We start from the raw sequence: 20,474 nt of genomic DNA, 5'->3' as shown, positions 1-20,474 counted from the left end.
GCGACGGTGGCAAGGAAAAACTCCCTCAGATGACATGAGGAAGAAACCTCGAGAGGAACCAGACTCAAATGGGAACCCATCCTCATTTGGGCAACAACGGACAACATGACTATAACATGAGACTATAGCCCAAGAGTCTACCTGATGCATGCACCAAGGCGCACAGGTGTGACACTCTTACACAAAATTAGTACAAAAATTAATGTAGATCGAAATATCTTATGCCAAATTTATTATGGCATGTTACAAAAAATACAGAAAAAAATCAGAGTCCTCGTCTCCAGTTTACAAGTTCGAATGCAGTTAATGTACGAGTCCGAGTCATCAGTGCTCAAGTCCAAGTCGAGTCACAAGTCCTTAAAATTAGGGCACGAGTCAGACTCGAGTACTACACGCCTGGCTGCAATGCAAACACACATCAACTGGTATATTTGTGGCGAATTAACACATGTAGGGTATAAGGTAAAATCATGAAATCTTTTAAATATGAAGGTAAGAAACCAATTGATGAAGGACAATGAACAATTATGATACATGTTTGGTAAGAAAGTAAACTAACAGCATAAACTTATTAAAAGCCATTTGAGTGGTGCAACTTTTGTCTTGTTGCTCATTGCTAAGTCAAATTTCAACATACAGTTTTTTGTTTTTTGTTTTTTTTTAATTTAGGGCCTTTATGCAAATCCTCCGTTGTACTTGTGAATGGTTTAAACGAACCAAAACTTACACAGCTTTGATCTCTAGGATTCTTCATCGTGGAACTTCATACTCACTGCCAAGAAATGCTGACTCTCATAGAAAATGAATGACTTCCTATTGACAGCATTTTTTCCCATTTATAAATTAAACATATCTCACATGTTTGGACCAGAGGATGTCTACAATTGTGAGATTGTGATTTTTTTAAAAAATTTTTATTCAACATCAGCAAAATGGCAATAAGGTCTAATTTACAATGTGTGGAAGAGAAGACGGAGATCGTGGGTAGGTTATCATGCCATGAATAAGAAGAATAGAATGGAGGTATTAATTCCTCTTCTATCAGCTCTGGCAGCTCTTTTCTTCAGGTATCAATGGAAATAATCATCTCTCTCATGTTCTTTCATGTTTCCTCTTGCTAAAGGTGGATGTTTTGCCGTGAACAAGCCGACGACCGTGCGTCACTGCCATCCTCCCTGCACCAAACCCTTCTCGCACTGCAAACAGGTCATCTTCTATTCTCTTCACCTCTTATCACTTGTTCTGTCCACAATACGTCTTTGTCCATTCATAAATCACATTAAAATTCCAAGAATCTGTCCCCGAAATCACACCGTCAGAACGTACACACTTGTACACACTCATCTTGTTATTTAAACTCACTGTTACTTCAAATTCTCTAGGTGTTAAAAAAATACAAGCATAGAGATTTTTTTTTTAAAAATAAATAAATAAATACCTGGGGGAAGCTGTGGCCTCATGGTTAGAAAAGCCACTTTGGGACCGAAAGGTTGCTGGTTCAATTCCCTGGACTAGTAGGAGAGCAAGGCACCTCACCCTCAATTGGCATGTTGTATGTTGCTCTGGATAAGAGCATCTGCTAAATTCCTGTAATGTAACGTAAAATAATCCCAACAGTAAGGCAACAAATTTTATATACAATCATTTAATATTAAAAAGCTAGGCAAGCCATAACATACTTTATAAACGATAAATAATACATCATTGAATCCGCATAAATAATAAAATGCAATAATAATAATAATAATAATAATAATGTTATATAAATAGTATGCTATACACTAACCCCATTTCCAGAAAAGTTGGGATATTTTCCAAAATGCAATAAAAACAAAAATGTCTGATTTGTTAATTCACATGAACCTTTATTTAACTGATAAAAGTACAAAGAAAAGATTTTCAATATTTTACTAACCAACATAATTGTATTTTGTAAATGTAAACGAAGTTAAAATCTGATGCCTGCAACACACTCAAAAATGGTTGGGACAGAGAAAATTAAACTGAAAAGTTTATTCAAGTTTAATACAGAATATTAAAGAATATTCAGGTAACACCATTTTGGAAAATTCCACAATAAACAGGTTAATTGGGAACATGAGTTGGTGTAAAAGGAGCAGCACCAAAGGCTCAATCTTTACAAGTACGGAGGGGCGTGGCTCACTGCTTTGTGCTAAAATTCGCGAGAGAATTGTTCATCAGTTCAAAAAGAACATTTCTCAACACAAGATTTTAGGTCTTTCAAAATCTACAGTATATAATACTGTGAAAAGATTCAGGGGATTCTGAGACATCTCAGTGTGTAAAGGGCGGAGTCAGAAACCACTGTTGAATGGGCATGACCTTTGAGCCCTCAGGCGGCACTGCCTGAGAAACCATCATGCTAATGTGACAAATATAGCCACATGGGCTCGGGAGGACTTCATAAAACCACCGTCACTTAACACAATCTGTCATTGCATCCAGAAACACAACCTGAAACTGTATTACACAAGGAGGAAGCCATTAATCAGTTCTATGCAGAAATGCCACTGATTTCTCTGGGCCTGAACTCTTCTCTAATGGACAGAAAGACAATAGAAACGTGTGCTGTGGTCAGATGAGTCCACATGAAAACCAGATATCGAGTTCTCAGTGCCAAAGGTGAACACGGCCATCCGGTTTGTTATCAGAGAAAGTTGCAAAATCCAGCATCTCTGATGGCATGAGGGACATCAGTGCCCACGGCATGGGGGAGTTACATGTGTGTGAAGGCATCACTGATGTGGATAATAGGATTTTAGAAAGACACGTTGCCATCAAAGCAGCATCTCTTCTCAGGAAGCCCATGGTTATTTGAGCAGGACAATGCCAGGCCTCATTCTGCACGAGCTACAACAGTGTGGCTTCATGGACACAGATTGCGTGTGCTTGACTGGCCTGCTGCTAGTCCATATCTGTCTCCTACTGAGAATCAGACAATGACGACCACCGACTGTTGAACAGCTGAAGTCTTCTGTCAAGCAAGAAGGGACAAAAATTCCAATTGTAAAACTGCAACAATTAGTTTCCTCAGATCCCATATGATTAACAAACTGGATGGTCGTGTTCACCTTTGGCACAAAGAACTTGATGTCCGTTTTTTCCGAAAACAAGCTGAAATGTGGACTCCTCTGACCACAGCACATGTTTCCATGGTCTTTTGGTCCATCTGAGATGAGGTTGTCAGTAAAACTATTGAAAATCTTTTCTTTGTACTTTTGTCAGTTAAATAAACGTTCATGTGAATTAACAAATCAGATTTTTGTTTTTATTGCATTTTGGAAAGTGTCCCAACTTTTCTGGAAATGGGGTTAGTAATAAAATATCGTATGAGGTGTGTGATGTCTGTAGCTGAATAAGTGCATAATGATGCAGTGATTAATGAAATAAACCTCATCAGAGTTATTGGTCTGACTGTTCAGAGGAAATCAGCGCAGGGAAAACTTAGGTATTTAATTTAGAATGGCACTGAATAAGAAGAGATTAAAAATGAAATGAAGACCCATCAGAGTGCAGAGCACAGGCCTGAGGGTTCAAGTCTTCGTGGCTTCAGTTCTGTTGTATTCAGTGTGGTGTTAGTGTTAATGGGTGTGGTGTTTGTGTTAGTGCTAATGAGGGTGATGTCAGTGTTAATGAGTTTGATGTCAGTGTTAGTGTTAATGAGTGAGGTGTTTGTGTGAGTGCTAATGAGTGATGTCAGTGCTAGTGTTAATGAGTGAGGTGTTTTAGTGTTAATGAGTGTGGTGTCTGTGTTAGTGTTAATGAGTGACGTGTTTGTGTTACTGTTAATGAGTGGTGTTTGTATTAGTGTTGAGTGCAGTGATTGTGTTAGTGTTAATGAGTGTGGTGTTTGTGTTAGTGCTAATGTGGGTGATGTCAGTGTTAGTGTTAATGAGTGTGGTGTTTGGGTTAGTGTTGACTATGGTATTTGTGTTAGTGTTAATGAGTGTGGTGTTTGTGTTAGTGTTAATGAGGGTGATGTCAGTGCTAGTGTTAATGAGTGAGGTGTTTGGGTTCATGTTAATGAGGGTGATGTCAGTGCTAGTGTTAATGAGTGAGGTGTTTGTGTTAATTAGTGTGGTGTTTGTGTTAGTGTGAATGTGTAAGGTGTTTGTGTTAGTGTTGAGTGTGGTGTTAGTGTTAATGAGTGGGGTGTTTGGGTTAGTGTTAATGTGTGTGTTTTGTGTTAGTGTTGAGTGTGATGTTCATGTTAGTGTTAATGAGTATGGTGTTTGTGTTAGTGTTAATGAGTGAGGTGTTTATGTTAGTGTTAATGTGGGTGACGTTAGTGGATGACATTGTTAGTGTTAATGAGTGAGGTGTTTGTATTAATGAGTGTGGTGTTTGTCTTAGTGTGAATGTGTAAGGTGTTTGTGTTAGTGTTGAGTGTGGTGTTAGTGTTAGTGTTAATGAGTGTGGTGTTTGGGTTAGTGTTAATGTGTGTGTGTTTTGTGTTAGTGTTGAGTGTGACGTTCATGTTAGTGTTAATGAGTATGGTGTTTGTGTTAGTGTTAATGAGTGAGGTGTTTGTGTTAGTGTTAATGTGGGTGACGTTAATGTTAGTGGATGACATTGTTAGTGTTAATGAGTGAGGTGTTTGTATTAATGAGTGTGGTGTTTGTCTTAGTGTGAATGTGTAAGGTGTTTGTGTTAGTGTTGAGTGTGGTGTTAGTGTTAATGAGTGTGGTGTTTGGGTTAGTGTTAATGTGTGTGTGTGTTTTGTGTTAGTGTTGAGTGTGACGTTCATGTTAGTGTTAATGAGTATGGTGTTTGTGTTAGTGTTAATGAGTGAGGTGTTTGTGTTAGTGTTAATGTGGGTGACGTTAATGTTAGTGGATGACATTGTTAGTGTTAATGAGCGAGGTGTTTGTGTTAGTGTTAATGAGCGAGGTGTTTGTTAGTGTTATTGGGTGAGGTGTTTGTGTTAGTGTTAATGAGTGAGGTGTTTGTGTTATTGTTAATGGTTAAGGTGTCTGTGTTAGTGTTGAGTGTAGTGTTAATGAGTGAGGTGCTTGTGTTAGTGTTAATGAGTCTGGTCTTTGCATTAGTGTTAATGAGTGAGGTGTTTGTGTGAGTGTTAATGGGTGAGTTGTTTGTTTTAGTGTTGAGTGTGGTGTTTGTGTTTGTGTTAGTGTGAATGAGTCTGGTGTTTGCATTAGTGTTAATGAGTGAGGTGTTTGTGTGAGTGTTAATGGGTGAGGTGTTTGTGTTAATGAATCTGGTGTTTGCATTAGTGCTAATGAGTGAGGTGTTTGTGTGAATGTTAATGGGTGAGGTGTTTGTGTTAGTGTTGAGTGTAGTGTTAATGAGTCTGGTGTTTGCGTTAGTGTTAATGAGTGAGGTGTTTGCATTAGTGTTAATGAGTTAGGTGTTTGTGTGAGTGTTAATGGGTGAGGTGTTTGTGTTAGTGTTGAGTGAGGTGTTTGTGTTAGTGTGAATGAGTCTGGTGTTTGTATTAGTGTTAAAGAGTGAGGTGTTTGTGTGAGTGTTAATGGGTGTGTTTGTGTTAGTGTTGAGTGTAGTGTTAATGAGTGAGGTGTTTGTGTTAGTGTTGAGTGAGGTGCTTGTGTTAGTGTTAATGAGTCTGGTGTTTGCATTAGTGTTAATGAGTGGTGTTTGTGTGAGTGTTAATGGGTGAGGTGTTTGTGTGAGTGTTAATGGGTGAGGTGTTTGTGTTAGTGTTGAGTGTGGTGTTAGTGTTAATGAGTCTGGTGTTTGTGTGAGTGTTAATGAGTGAGGTGTTTGTGTGAGTGTTAATGGGTGAGGTGTTTGTGTTAGTGTTGAGTGTGGTGTTTGTGTTAGTGTGAATGAGTCTGGTGTTTGCATTCGTGTTAATGAGTGGGGTGTTTGTGAGTGTTAATGGGTGAGGTGTTTGTGTTAGTGTTGAGTGTGGTGTTTGTGTTAGTGTGAATGAGTCTGGTGTTTGCATTCGTGTTAATGAGTGAGGTGTTTGTATGAGTGTTAATGGGTGAGGTGTTTGTGTTAGTGTTGAGTGTAGTGTTAATGAGTGGTGTTTGCATTAGTGTTAACAGGTGAGGTGCTTGTGTTAGTGTTAATGAGTCTGGTGTTTGCATTTGTGTTAATGAGTAAGGTGTTTGTGTGAGTGTTAATGGGTGAGGTGTTTGTGTTAGTGTTGAGTGTGGTGTTTGTGTTAGTGTTGAGTGAGGTGTTTGTCTTAGTGTTGAGTGTGGTGTTTGCGTTAGTGTTAATGAGTCTGGTGTTTGCATTAGTGTTAATGAGTGAGGTGTTTGTGTGAGTGTTAATGGGTGAGGTGTTTGTGTGAGTGTTAATGGGTGAGGTGTTTGTGTTAGTGTGAATGAGTCTGGTGTTTGCATTCGTGTTAATGAGTGAGGTGTTTGTATGAGTGTTAATGGGTGAGGTGTTTGTGTTAGTGTTGAGTGTAGTGTTAATGAGTGTGGTGTTTGCATTAGTGTTAACGGGTGAGGTGTTTGTGTTAGTGTTAATGAGTCTGGTGTTTGCATTAGTGTTAATGAGTGAGGTGTTTGTGTGAGTGTTAATGGGTGAGGTGTTTGTGTTAGTGTTGAGTGTGGTGTTTGGTGTGAATGAGTCTGGTGTTTGCATTAGTGTTAATGAGTGAGGTGTTTGTGTGAGTGTTGATGGGTGAGGTGTTTGTGTTAGTGTTGAGTGTAGTGTTAATGAGTGAGGTGTTTGAGTTAGTGTTGAGTGTGGTGTTAATGAGTGAGGTGTTTGTGTTATTAATGATTGAGGTGTCTGTGTTAGTGTTGAGTGTAGTGTTAATGAGTCTGGTGTTTGCGTTAGTGTTAATGAGTGAGGTGTTTGCATTAGTGTTAATGAGTGAAGTGTTTGTGTGAGTGTTAACGGGTGAGGTGTTTGTGTTAGTGTTAATGAGTCTGGTGTTTGCATTAGTGTTAATGAGTGAGGTGTCTGTCTGAGTGTTAATGGGTGAGGTGTTTGTGTTAGTGTTGAGTGTGGTGTTTGTGTTAGTGTTAATAAGTCTGGTGTTTGCATTAGTGTTAATGAGTGAGGTGTTTGCATTAGTGTTAATGAGTGAGGTGTTTGTGTGAGTGTTAATGGGTGAGGTGTTTGTGTTAGTGTTGAGTGTAGTGTTAATGAATGATGTGTTTGTGTTAGTGTTGAGTGTGGTGTTTGTGTTAGTGTTGAGTGTGGTGTTTGTGTTAGTGTTAATGAGTCTGGTGTTTGTGTTAGTGTTAATGAGTCTGGTGTTTGCATTAGTGTTAATGAGTGAGGTGTTTGTGTGAGTGTTTATGGGTGAGGTGTTTGTGTTAGTGTTGAGTGTGGTGTTTGTGTTAGTGTGAATGAGTCTGGTGTTTTCATTAGTGTTAATGAGTGAGGTGTTTGCATTAGTGTTAATGAGTGAGGTGTTTGTGTTATTGTTAATGGTTGAGGTGTCTGTTAGTGTTGAGTGTAGTGTTAATGAGTGAGGTGTTTGCATTAGTGTTAATGAGTGAGGTGTTTGTGTGAGTGTTAATGGGTGAGGTGTTTGTGTTAGTGTTGAGTGTAGTGTTAATGAGTGAGGTGTTTGAGTTAGTGTTGAGTGTGGTGTTTGTGTTAGTGTTAATGAGTCTGGTGTTTGTGTTAGTGTTAATGAGTCTGGTGTTTGCATTCGTGTTAATGAGTGAGGTGCTTGTGTTAGTGTTAATGAGTCTGGTGTTTGCATTAGTGTTAATGAGTGAGGTGTTTGTGTGAGTGTCAATGGGTGAGGTGTTTGTGTTAGTGTTGAGTGTGGTGTTTGTGTTAGTGTTAATGAGTGAGGTGTTTGTGTTAGTGTTAATGAGTCTGGTGTTTGTGTTAGTGTTAATGAGTGAGGTGTTTGTGTTAGTGTTGAGTGTGGTGTTTGTCTTAGTGTTAATGAGTCTGGTGTTTGTGTTAGTGTGAATGAGTGAGGTGTTAGTGTTACTGAGTGTCAAGTCAAGTCAAGTTTGTTTGTATAGCGCTTTTAACAATAGACATTGTCCCGAAGCAGCTTTACAGAATCTGAATGATCCAAGACATGAGCCAATTTTATCCCTAATCTGTCCCCAATGAGCAAGCCCGTGGTGACGGTGGCAAGAACAAACTCCCCCAGACGACATGAGGAAGAAACCTCGAGAGGAACCAGACTCAAAAGGAACCCATCCTCACCTGGACAACAACAGACAGCATGACTATAACATTATAGTCATATAGAGTATGGTGTTTGTGTTAGTGTTAATGAGTGAGGTGTTCGTGTTAATGAGTGTGATGTTTGGGTTAGTGTTAATGAGTGAGGTGTTAGTATCAATGAGTGAAGTATTTGTGTTGATTAATGTGGTGTAGGAGTCATATGGCCATATAAATGTATGTTATAGTCTTGTTTAATAAGATTACAGTTCTGTTTAACTTGACTTTTCAGCAGTGATTTTAATCGGCTGAATTTTGTTAAACTCATGACAAAAAGTATTTTAACATTAAATAAAATATCAGAAGCAATTAGATTCAATTAGATCTAATGTTCTGTATTAATTTAAAAATGTAATATTTTTAAAATGTATTTAAATATATTATATTATAACTATTGTAGATAATTATTCATTATCATTACTTAATTACAATTGTGCTTTAATTGGATATTTAATTAATACATTTTATTTTTATTTATTTTCCAATTAATAATCTAAAAATGAATCTAATTATGAACACAGTGTTTGGTTGATGATTCAGCTTTGCACACCTGCAAACTTCTCCTGAATTTCTCTCTCTCTCTCTCTCTCTCTCTCTCTCTCTCTCTCACACATACACACACACACACACACACACATGCGCACACACACACACACACACACACACACACACACACACACACACTGTGTTTCCTGCAGAGTGGAGTGTGTGGCTGTGAGAAAGGCTACACGGAGGTGATGAACACACATGGATTCTTGGATTACTGCACCAGGACACCAGGGGGCACCGGAGACACCAGGAAGGCTGATGTGAAGAGCAGCTCGGGGAGGGTGAAGCCAGGTCCATCCCAAATCCACGACTTCTTCGGCGAGTGGTCACTACAGGCCCTCAGCCCAGGTAATCTTCTTTCTTCTTTTACTTCTTCTTCTTCTTCTTTCAGCTGTTCCCATGAGGGGTCTCCACAGCAGATAATGTCCCTCCATCTCCTCCTGTCCTCTGTATCTTCTTCTGTCACACCAGTTGTCCTCATGTCCTCCTTCACCACATTCATAAATCTCATCTTTGCTCTTCCTCTTTTCCTTCTACCTGGCAACTCCAGCATTCTCTTCCCAGTATACCCTGGATCTGTCCTCTGTCTGTGTCCAAACCATCTCAATCTCACCTCTCTCGCTTTGTCTCCAAGCCATCCTACATGTCCTGTCCCTCTAATATTCTCATTTCTAATCCTGTCCAACTTTGCCACTCTCAATGAAAATCTCAGCATCTTCAGGTCTGCTAGCTCCAGTTCAGCTTCCTGTCTTTTTGTCTCCAAACCGGACACCATCGCTGCTTTTACTGCTGTCTTGTTCATTTTCCCTTTCACTCTTCTGTCACAAATCACTCCTGACCCTCTCCTCCATCCATTCCAACCTACTGGCACTCTCTTCTTCATTTCTCTTCTGCACTCACCAGTGCTTTGTACAGCTGACCCCAGATACTTGAACTCAAGCCCTTGATATTTTACCCTCAGCCAGGTAATACTGTTTTGTTTTTGTTTTTTACATAGCACATTATATTGATTTAAATGTAGACATGTTTGATGTGTACGGTAATGTTTCCTCTAGTTTTATTCTTGAGTCCTGCGCAAGACTTTAAACTGCATCTGGTGGTGAGGCCCTGGTTCAGGAGTTCTAGGGTTTCAGGGAGAATGTCACCACCCCCTAGTCACCACTGTTCTGGGGCACCCTTGGGCAAGGTGCATCACCTATAAGCCTCCCTCATCAAGATTATGATACTGCTCCCATTGTGGTGTAGATTCTCATCAGGATCAGGTGGATGGGGCGGGTCCTTTAGCAATGCTCACTGCTACCATTGTGGTCAGACCCTTTGGCCAAATGGATAGAGGTGAAGGTCCCGATCAATGCCAAGCCCTGGATGTGGCAGAGTATTTTCCCAACAGCGCGTCACAGCTGCAGCCTGTCTTCCTTCCTGGCATCTTGACTATGTCTTGCCCCAGATCCAGAAAATTGAAAGGCCAAGTTTGGTTCCAGTTTGTGCACCTGGTTCCGTTACACACATCCACACACTGCTAAAAGGATTATGACAGACAGGTTTAGATGAGCACCATTTGGAAAGGTGTTTGATATTTCGAAAATACTCGACTTGCTGAGGAAGCTGAGCACTGCGAATAGAGGAAGGTCACTTCTCAACGACTCCCAAAGACCCTGGAACAAGTTTAAGTCGATCTCTGTCGTACTAATTCATTCAGCTGCCGTACTCGCCAGCGAGTGGCTGCAACGACAACAACGACGAGTTTTATTCAAGTGTTATGAGGCTAATATTTAATGAGAAAAGGAAGTTTATAGATTCCTACTGTATCTTTCTGCCAGCAGTCAGCAGCCAATCAGAGCACTGGAGCAGTTGGAGTCTTAGCCAATCCACAAGCTGGATGCATTTACAGTACAGTACAACACAGACATCCCTTTTTATTCTATCCACATTCACTGGATATGAGCAATCGCACACTCTGACTGGCTACTCTACTACTAGGCTATCAGCTCATATACCTTGAGTAGAGAAAAACAACATGGTGGAGCGTGTTGCTGAACCAACCAAGGACGAAATAAAAACTTGACTCGAAAACAAGTATGTAAAAAAAACAGGAATAGCTGAAAGAATATAGCCCCCCCCCCCCCCCCCCCCCAAATATCTCCTGTTCCACACTCCAGCCTAGTCGGTGGCTGTAATGGATATTTAAGTTGGTTTGCCAACAGCCCAAAAAAAAAGCCTAAAGAAGAAGAAGAAAATGCCAAAAAAATACAAAAAAGCAACAAAATAGAGAATAAAAGTATTTGATAGTAAGAACATATTTTTTTATTTTTCAAGAATTATTATTATCTCATCTCATCTCTAGCCGCTTTATCCTGTTCTACAGGGTCGCAGGCAAGCTGGAGCCTATCCCAGCTGACTACGGGCGAAAGGCGGGGTACACCCTGGACAAGTCGTCAGGTCATCACAGGGCTGACACATAGACACAGACAACCATTCACACTCACATTCACACCTACGCTCAATTTAGAGTCACCAGTTAACCTAACCTGCATGTCTTTGGACTGTGGGGGAAACCGGAGCACCCGGAGGAAACCCACGCGGACACGGAGAGAACATGCAAACTCTGCACAGAAAGGCCCTCGCCGGCCCCGGGGCTCGAACCTGGACCTTCTTGCTGTGAGGCCACAGTGCTAACCACTACACCACCGTGCCACCCTATTATTATTATTATTATTATTGCATTTTTCACAAATTGCTCCTGTCATTTCACCGGTTTGTTTACATTCTAAGCAGAAATTATTTTGTTGGACGTTTTGTATAAAGATTTTATTTATCAAATTTACAAAAAATAAAAATGCTCTGTTTCTCAAAATCCAGTGAATGTGGATAGAATAAAACAGTTATTCCACTCAATCTTATCGTACATGGATTATAGACAACTTGGTGCTACACGCCTCATCGGCTATCAGCTCATGTACGACTCGATTTCATGGAATAACTGTTAAATATAGGTACAGTGGTGCTTGAAAGTTTCTGAACCCTTTAGAAGTTTCTATATTTCTGCATAAATATGACCTAAAACATCATCAAATTTTCACACAAGTCCTAAAAGTAGATAAAGAGAACCCAGTTAAACAAATGAGACAAAAATATTATACTTGGTCATTTATTTATTGAGGGAAATGATCCAATATTACATATCTGTGAGTGGCAAAAGTATGTGAACCTTTGCTTTTAGTATCTGGTGTGACCCCCTTGTGCAGCAATAACTGCAACTAAACGTTTGCGGTAACTGTTGATCAGTCCTGCACACCGGCTTGGAGGAATTTTAGCCCATTCCTCCATACAGAATAGCTTCAACTCTGGGATGTTGGTGGGTTTCCTCACATGAACTGCTCGCTTCAGGTCCTTCCACAACATTTCGATTGGATTAAGGTCAGGACTTTGACTTGGCCATTCCAAAACATTAACGTTATTCTTCTTTACCCATTCTTTGGTAGAATGACTTGTGTGCTTAGGGTCGTTGCCTTGCTGCATGACCCACCTTCTCTTGAGATTCAGTTCATGGACAGATGTCCTGACATTTTCCTTTAGAATTCGCTGGTATAATTCAGAATTCATTGTTCCATCGATGATGGCAAGCCGTCCTGGCCCAGATGCAGCAAAACAAGCCCAAACCATGATACTACCACCACCATGTTTCACAGATGGGATAAGGTTCTTATGCTGGAATGCAGTGTTTTCCTTTCTCCAAACATAACGCTTCTCATTTAAACCAAAAAGTTCTATTTTGGTCTCATCCGTCCACAAAACATTTTCCCAACAGCCTTCTGGCTTGTCCATGTGATCTTTAGCAAACTGCAGACGAGCAGCAATGTTCTTTTTGGAGAGCAGTGGCTTTCTCCTTGCAACCCTGCCATGCACACCATTGTTGTTCAGTGTTCTCCTGATGGTGGACTCATGAACATTAACATTAGCCAATGTGAGAGAGGCCTTCGGTTGCTTAGATGTTACCCTGGGGTCCTTTGTGACCTCAATGACTATTACACGCCTTGCTCTTGGAGTGATCTTTGTTGGTCGACCACTCCTGGGGAGGGTAACAATGGTCTTGAATTTCCTCCATTTGTACACAATCTGTCTGACTGTGGATTGGTGGAGTCCAAACTCTTTACAGATGGTTTTGTAACCTTTTCCAGCCTGATGAGCATCAACAACGCTTTTTCTGAGGTCCTCAGAAATCTCCTTTGTTTGTGCCATGATACACTTCCACAAACATGTGTTGTGAAGATCAGACTTTGATAGACCCCTGTTCTTTAAATAAAACAGGGTGCCCACTCACACCTGATTGTCATCCATACACATAATATTTTTGTCTCATTTGTTTAACTGGGTTCTCTTTATCTACTTTTAGGACTTGTGTGAAAATCTGATGATGTTTTAGGTCATATTTATGCAGAAATATAGAAAATTCTAAAGGGTTCACAAACTTTCAAGCACTACTGTATCACATGACAATTAGTGAGAGAGAGAGAGAGAGAGAGAGAGAGAGAGAGAGAGAGAGAGATCTGAAAATAACAATAAAATGCACTTCGATCACGAATTACATACATTATAATTTTCATCAATAAAGGACTTGCATGAATTTAAAAATACATTAATTTCAGTACAGATAGATAGATAGATAGATAGATAGATAGATAGATAGATAGATAGATAGATAGATAGATAGATAGATAGATAGATAGCACAGAAAGTAAGTACAATCACAGGTTTATTTTCAGGGTGTTCTTTAAGGTGTAGAATCAGGGGCGTGACAGGTGAAGGCTGTCAGAGTGAGTGAGGGTTTATCTTCATGCTGATTTACAGCAGATGCCCGTGTCATGTTTACGAGGCTGAGAGACAGAGGCTGATATAGAGCTCTGTTTAACACATCGTCGTTTAGAGAACGCTTTCATTACACGGTGATTTGTATCCGCTGTAATGTGAAAGACAGAGCTGCTTTACTGTTAGCTTCAGGCTATTCCTGATTGGATCTAAATTTAGTGTTCAGGTCCACAGCAACTTCACCTCCTCCATCTTACAGCAGCCCTGGGTTTACTGTAGCTCAATGATTTACATGACAGTGAAACATACCAGGTTATGAATGTGTGTATAATTACAATATTTACAGATTAAAATATCAGCTCGCAATCAAGGTTCACAATCAAAATGGGTTCCTGAGTACTTTAAGATCCACAGACAGCAGTTTAGCGTGTTTAAGTCGCCACACACTCGCCTCAAATTACGCGAGTTACTCCAGAATTACTACTTGTACACTTTTAATATGCAAACTCCACCTTCAAACATTAGGCCACACCCCATAACTGAGTCTTGTGTTGGTGATTCAGTGACAAGACCCTTAAAGAACCTTTCAAGAACTCTTGAAGATACTGACCCTGTAAATGCACACAGTGTGTGGACTCACTGGATAATTAAACCTTCTAAAACTGGTCCTACAGGGAACCTGATAAGAAAACACTTTTGTATGGTTCTACATAGAACTATGAAGTGTTCTTTCAATCTGCTTCTAATAAAACTATGTATAATATTTGTCAGAGTCATGAAATACTAGCAAGCTAGGTATAGATACCAGGTTTGAGTCAGCAGGAGGAGATATATGAGTATTATTCTATCCACATTCACTGGATATAAGCAATCGTGTGTTCTGATTGGCTACTCTACTACTAGGATATCAACTCATATACCGTGAGTAGAGAAAATCAAAATGGCAGAGCGTGTTGCTGAACCAACCGAGGACGAAATAAAAACTCTACTCAAAAAACGAAACCCCAACAAATACAAAAAAGTAACAAAATATGGAATAAAAGTATTTGATATAAAGAATGTATCTTTTTATTTTTCAATAATTATTTTTATTATCATTGCATTTTTCACAAATTGCTCCTGTCATTTCACCGGTTTGTTTACATTCTAAGCGGAAATGATTTTATCGGATGTTTTGTGTAAAGTTTTTATTTATTGAATTTGCAAAAAAATGAAAATGCTCTGTTTCTCAAAATCCAGTGAATGTGGACAGAATAAAACAGTTATTCCACTCAATCTCAGCGTAGATGGATTATAGACAACTCGGTGCTATGCGCCTCGTCGGCTATCAGCTCATGTACGACTCGATTTCATGGAATAACTGTTATATATAAAGTAGTGATAATAATATGTCATCATAACTGCAAAAATATCACTTCATGATGTACTGTTATTGGAAAGTAATCCCTGGTGCCTGTGTGGGTTTCCTCCAGGTGCTCTGTTTTCCTCCCCCAGTTCAAAGACATGCAGATTAGGACATGGGTCTACTCCAAATCCCCCATTCGTGTGAATGTGTGTGTGATTGTTTGCTGGTCTCTTTGTAGCCTCGCGACAGATTGGTGACCTGCCCAGGGTAAACCCCGCTTCTCATTTGAAGTCTGCTGGGATTGGCTCCAGCTTCTCTCACAATCCTGACAGATAATCGGAATAGATAATGACTGGACAGATGTGTGTTTTTTCCATCACCAGCCTCTCTTTTTCTCTCTCTTGAAGTTAATAAGACCAAAGCACAGCTTGTTGTGTTACTAGTAGTAGTAGTAGTACTAAGCAGCCATCGATCCTGGGGGATCATGGATGTGCGCCGGTGGATGTTTCTGAGCAGCGTCTGCTGTGGCTGTGAAGTCCAATGTGAGAGTGGCAGGCCCTGCCACATCTTGCGCAGCAAAAGGTGGGGGCAGAACTGGTATCTTGGGGGCGAGACTTTCTGCGAGACATCTTGCTGTCTGCTTGGTGTCTCAGTGTGGTCTCATGGTCAAAGAGGCCCTTGTGCACCATCTGTTTCCAGATGCGTTTGTCTGAGGCAACCAGCTGCCAGATATCGGTGTTGGTGGCAGCAGCCCTGAGGTCATGCTTGCAGATGTCCTTGTAGCACAGCTGGGGCCATCCTGTTGACCTTTTCCCAGAGGTCAGCTCACCGAACAGGAGGTCTTTGGGGATCTGGCCATCTTCCATGCGAGAAACATGACCCAACCAGCGCAGGCACTTCTGTTTGAGAAGGGTAAATACGGAGGTGGTATGTGTCCTCTCCAGTACTGCGTTGTTGGTGACCCGGTCTTTCCAGGTGATGCCCAGGATGCATCTCAGACAGCCCATAGGAAGGAGTTCAGCTTCTGTTCTTGCTTTGAGCACAGGGTTCATGTCTCACTGCCGTAGAGGAGGGTACTCAGGACACAAGCCGAGTAAACCTGGATTTTGGTCTGTTTTGTGAGTCGGCCATTTGGCCAGACTCTCTTTGTCAGTCGAGAAAAGGTTGTGGTTGCTTTTCCAATACATCTGTTGATACTGAAAAACTGCAAATGCCTTTGTCCTGAAGATGCCTGAAAACTTAAAGCTCCAGCTTCACCTCTGACTGATACATTGCATTACATTACAGGCATTTAGCAGATGCTCTTATCCAGAATGATGTACAGCATACCCAGAGCAACCTGGGGAGCAGTTGGGGGTTTGGTGCCCTGCTCAAGGGCACTTCAGGCATTCCTGCTGGTCCAGGGAATCAAACCAGCAATATTTTGGTCCCAAAGCTGCTTCTCTAAACCTTAGGCCATGACATCCCCATGAGACAAAGTGCTGACACTGGGGACTCCTTCCAAAAATGTTACAGAAACATCTCCTTCCAGAAAACGTCCCCATATCAGTGATTACCCACATTTTTAAATAATTTTACGTGGAATATTGCAGATATGAATGAGCTTGAGTTATTACTATAGAAACTATAACTGCTGTTATAGAAACTTAATCCACACATTCTGACAAATCACAATTCAGCAGTGTTGCAGTGTAGTAATTCATAATGTGTGTGATAATAGAATAGATTGCCATTTCTTGGTGTGTGTGTGTTGTGGTGTGTTTGTACAGATGGACGGATAAAGATGTGGGTGTATGGAGCCACAGCCGGAGGCTTCATCCTGATCCTCTTCATCATCACTGTGTCCTTCCTCTTCTGGTATGTATGAGGTTCTGCATGGAACACCACATAATGTGTGAAATGTAAAAAGTACCTCATGTCTATGATACAGTGGTACACATTGAGAGAATGAAGGCATGAGAATATTAATAGTACTTGTCACACACCCTTATCTCAGTTGATAATGATTGTGTGTGTGTGTGTGTGTGTGTGTGTGTGTGTGTGTGTGTGTGTGTGTGTGAGTGAGAGAGAGAGAGAGAGACTACCATATTGGCTGCATGCTCCAGCGCTCTCGGTAGTGAAGTGTTGAGGAGAAAATTCAAAATGTGGCACATTACTGCCATCAAGTGGGACAGTAGAGAGTCTAAAGAAAAAATAATTAACCTGAATCTAGTCACATCATGGCAGCTTCAGTTATTGAACCCAAAAATAAATCAAGACCTTCTCAGTCAATGTCATCAGCATAAGCTCATGCATGAACACAAGGGAAAGATCTTGAAGAGCCAAGGAATGTGGTGAAATTATAAGAAGAACCCTACAACAGAAAGTGTATCTATCTGTTTCTCGGGTTCTTTTGTCCATCTTGTGAAAGGCTGATTGAGGTAAGGTAATTGTGGAACTTCCATGGATGCTGGTGGAGCTCACAGGGTCACTAAGGGTTGAATACTATATATTATTATTTACTGGAAATATAGTATCAGTATATGTGGGTTTTATGGATATAACAAGTTTGTATAATTTTTTCATGGTGAGAGAACAAAGGATTGGAGAAACATGGAGATGGAACTTCAAATGCAAGGAACATAGGACTCTGGGGGACACTGAGTACATAAGGACTGGGAAAATAAGGAGTATGAAATATAGGCTCCTGTAAATGTGTGGCTCTGGGAACATAGTAAAAACAATCTCTATAATTCTAAGAACACAACAAAATGGGTTTCTCAAAAAATCAAGGGAAAACAAGGGAAACAGGAGACTAAGAACAAAGGCTTCTGGAAAAATAGCAAACTGAAAATGTAGGGCTCAGGGAGCATGTATCCTGAGGATACAGGGCCCAGGGGGTTATAGGACACTGAGAACATTGGGTTCTGGAAATATAGAGCCTTGAGGACATTTAGTAGGTACAAGGAAAATACAGGTCTCTGGAGCTTGGGATCTGAGAACTGGTTATAGCATCCTGAGAACATAGAGCATTGGGAACATCAGGCTTGATGTTTCAAATAAGGCCCTGAGGACATGGGACTGGGAACATAGGACTGAGACTGTAGGAGCCTGAGGACATAGGACCCTGAGAACATAGGACTGGGAACATCGGCTCCTGAGGACATTGAACTGGGAACATTGGACCCTGAGGACATAGGACTGGGAATATAGGACCCTGAGAACATAGGAGCCTGAGGACATAGGACTGGGAACATCCGACCCTGAGGACATACGACTGGGAACATAGGCTCCTGAGTACATAGGACTGGGAACATAGGAGCCTGAAGTCATAGGACTGGGAACATAGGCCCCTGAGGACATAGGACTGAGAACAAAAGAGCCTGAGGATGTAGGACTGGGAACATAGGACCCTGAGAACATAGGACTGGGAATATAGGTCCCCGAGGACATAGGACTGAGAACATCGGAGCCTGAGGATATAGGACTGGGAACATCGGACCCTGAGCATATAGGACTGGGAATATAGGACCCTGAGGACATAGGACTGAGAACATAGAAGCCTGAGGACAAAGGACTGGGAACATCAGACCCTGAAGACAGAAGACCGAGAACACAGGTCCCTGAGTACATAGGACTGAGAACATAGGACTCTGAGGACATACGACTGGGAATATAGGCTCCTGAGTCCATAGGACTGGGAACATAGGCCCCTGAGGAAATAGGACTGAGGGCAAAGAGCCTGAGGATGTAGGACTGGGAACATCAGACCCTGAGGACATAGGACTGGGAACATCAGACCCTGAGGACATAGGATTGGGAATATAGGACCCTGAGGGCATAGGACTCTGTGGACATAGGGCTGGCAACATAGGACTCTGACGACATACGACTGGGAATATAGGCTCCTGAGTACATAGGACTTGGAACATAGGAGCCTGAAGTCATAGGACTGGGATCATGGAACCCTGAGGACATAGGACTGGGAACATTTGGCACTGAGGATGTAGCACTGGGAACGTTGGGCCTTGAGGGCATAGAACAATGAACATAGGACCCTAAGAATAAAAGACCATGGGTACATAGGTAACTGGGGCAGAGACCTGGTAACATGGGTGTCAGGATAGAGGACCCTGAGAAGACAGGGCTGGGAACACAGGGCCTAAACTAATCACCCACAGCCATTTCTCATATGGTGTGCACTTGTAGTGCATTCTGGGTAAGAGTAAAATAAACACTGTGCTTTGGTCACTGAGAAAACAATTTACGAATACTTAAAAATTCTGTAAAATATCATAACTAATATCAATATATAAGACTACACTGAAGTCCTGTTTGATGGTTTGGAGCAGTTTGGACATTTTATAAAATGGTTAATATTCCAGTAAGAATGCTGAAGAACAATTCTTTTCCACTGTTACAAAAACTGATCCTCTCATTCTCTCACTACTTTTTAACTGGAAATATATATACTGTATATACACCCCACCCCCCACCCCCCACTGGCTTCTGTACATGATGTTTTCCATCTTGGATATTTTTCTCTTTCAGCAGTCGACCAGTTAAACAGAGTAATTCCCCTCCACTGCAGAAAGCACTGTCTCTGGCCTACGATGGAGACGTGGACATGTGACAGACCCTTCAAAGAACCAGGAGCTGACCCCGGACCACAGGGAGCATCTCAGATTGGGAGATCTTCATTAATCCCCGAGAATGGAGAGAAATTCGGAACAAAGTGTGTTTTCATAACCTTTAGTTTTAACATTTGACCAGGACGAGCCTTTATAATGGAGCAGGGGATCTCGGGTATGCTCTCACCATGTGGATCTGTATCACTGGGGGGACAAAAAAAACATGAAGAAAAAAATTGGAAGCGCTTCAGTCTCTATTTGCCCAAAAGAACAAAGAGTAACTGACTGATGAGGAAACAAAACACAACAAACTACTACACTACTATGCACTATATTAGTGCTTTCTTCAATTATTATTTTTTCAAGCTGGTTTTTAGTGTGTTTTGTTTTTCATCGTGATGCAGCCGGAGTTTTCATCATGTGATATATATGAATGTGTACACGCAGGCCTGATCTTCATCTTCTACAAAAACCAAAAGAGATTGTTGCATCAGCCCAAGCTCTGATCTTTGACCCTTAGACCTATAGTTTGTACCCTCTAGCACCAGCAGTTGAACCTCATCACTCATCTGAAGCATTAAAATTGGCGCCTCTAAATAATTTCACTGCAGTTTGTTGATTTGCATGGATCCCATTTGCTCTATATGGTTATATGAAGGCTTCTTTACTGGTTTTACTGCCATGTTGGGGGTAATTTTATTTTATTTTGTTTTCGCGGGATGTGTTGTTTTCCCATTTCTATGATAAATCGGAAGTGGAATGAGAATAGAAAGTCCTGTGTTCAGAAGCTGTAGATCATGAACCATGTGCTTTAATCCACTTTCTGTTTTCACACTTGGTATATTTTTACAGATTGGAAAAAAAAACCTGGAGGACAAAAATGACTAAATAATAAATCTTTAGCAGAGCGGCGACTACAATTATCGACAGTCCATAATTATCGACACCTTTTCAGATTTACCAATAAAAACAATTTTACAAAGGTGAATTTCAGTTCCAAC

At 40.9% G+C, this 20,474-nt stretch overlaps 1 protein-coding gene across 1 annotated transcript in view; it reads left to right on the top strand.

Annotated features, from left to right (window-relative positions):
• The window catches only part of thsd7ba (thrombospondin, type I, domain containing 7Ba), a 480,459-nt gene extending 460,384 nt beyond the window's left edge, over nucleotides 1-20,075 (top strand). Inside the window, exons 26-29 of the mRNA XM_060930603.1 lie at nucleotides 1,124-1,206; nucleotides 8,862-9,060; nucleotides 16,633-16,720; nucleotides 19,394-20,075. Of these exons, the coding sequence (XP_060786586.1) occupies nucleotides 1,124-1,206; nucleotides 8,862-9,060; nucleotides 16,633-16,720; nucleotides 19,394-19,475 (452 nt within the window). The 3' untranslated portion in view covers nucleotides 19,476-20,075. The remainder of the gene's footprint in view (nucleotides 1-1,123; nucleotides 1,207-8,861; nucleotides 9,061-16,632; nucleotides 16,721-19,393) is intronic.
• Nucleotides 20,076-20,474: the final 399 nt, after the last annotated feature.

This window comes from Neoarius graeffei, chromosome 9 (genome assembly GCF_027579695.1).
Source record: "Neoarius graeffei isolate fNeoGra1 chromosome 9, fNeoGra1.pri, whole genome shotgun sequence".
Lineage (NCBI taxonomy): Eukaryota > Metazoa > Chordata > Actinopteri > Siluriformes > Ariidae > Neoarius > Neoarius graeffei.
The sequence above is the reverse complement of the archived record's forward strand: the minus strand, read 5'-3'. Positions and strand labels throughout refer to the sequence as shown.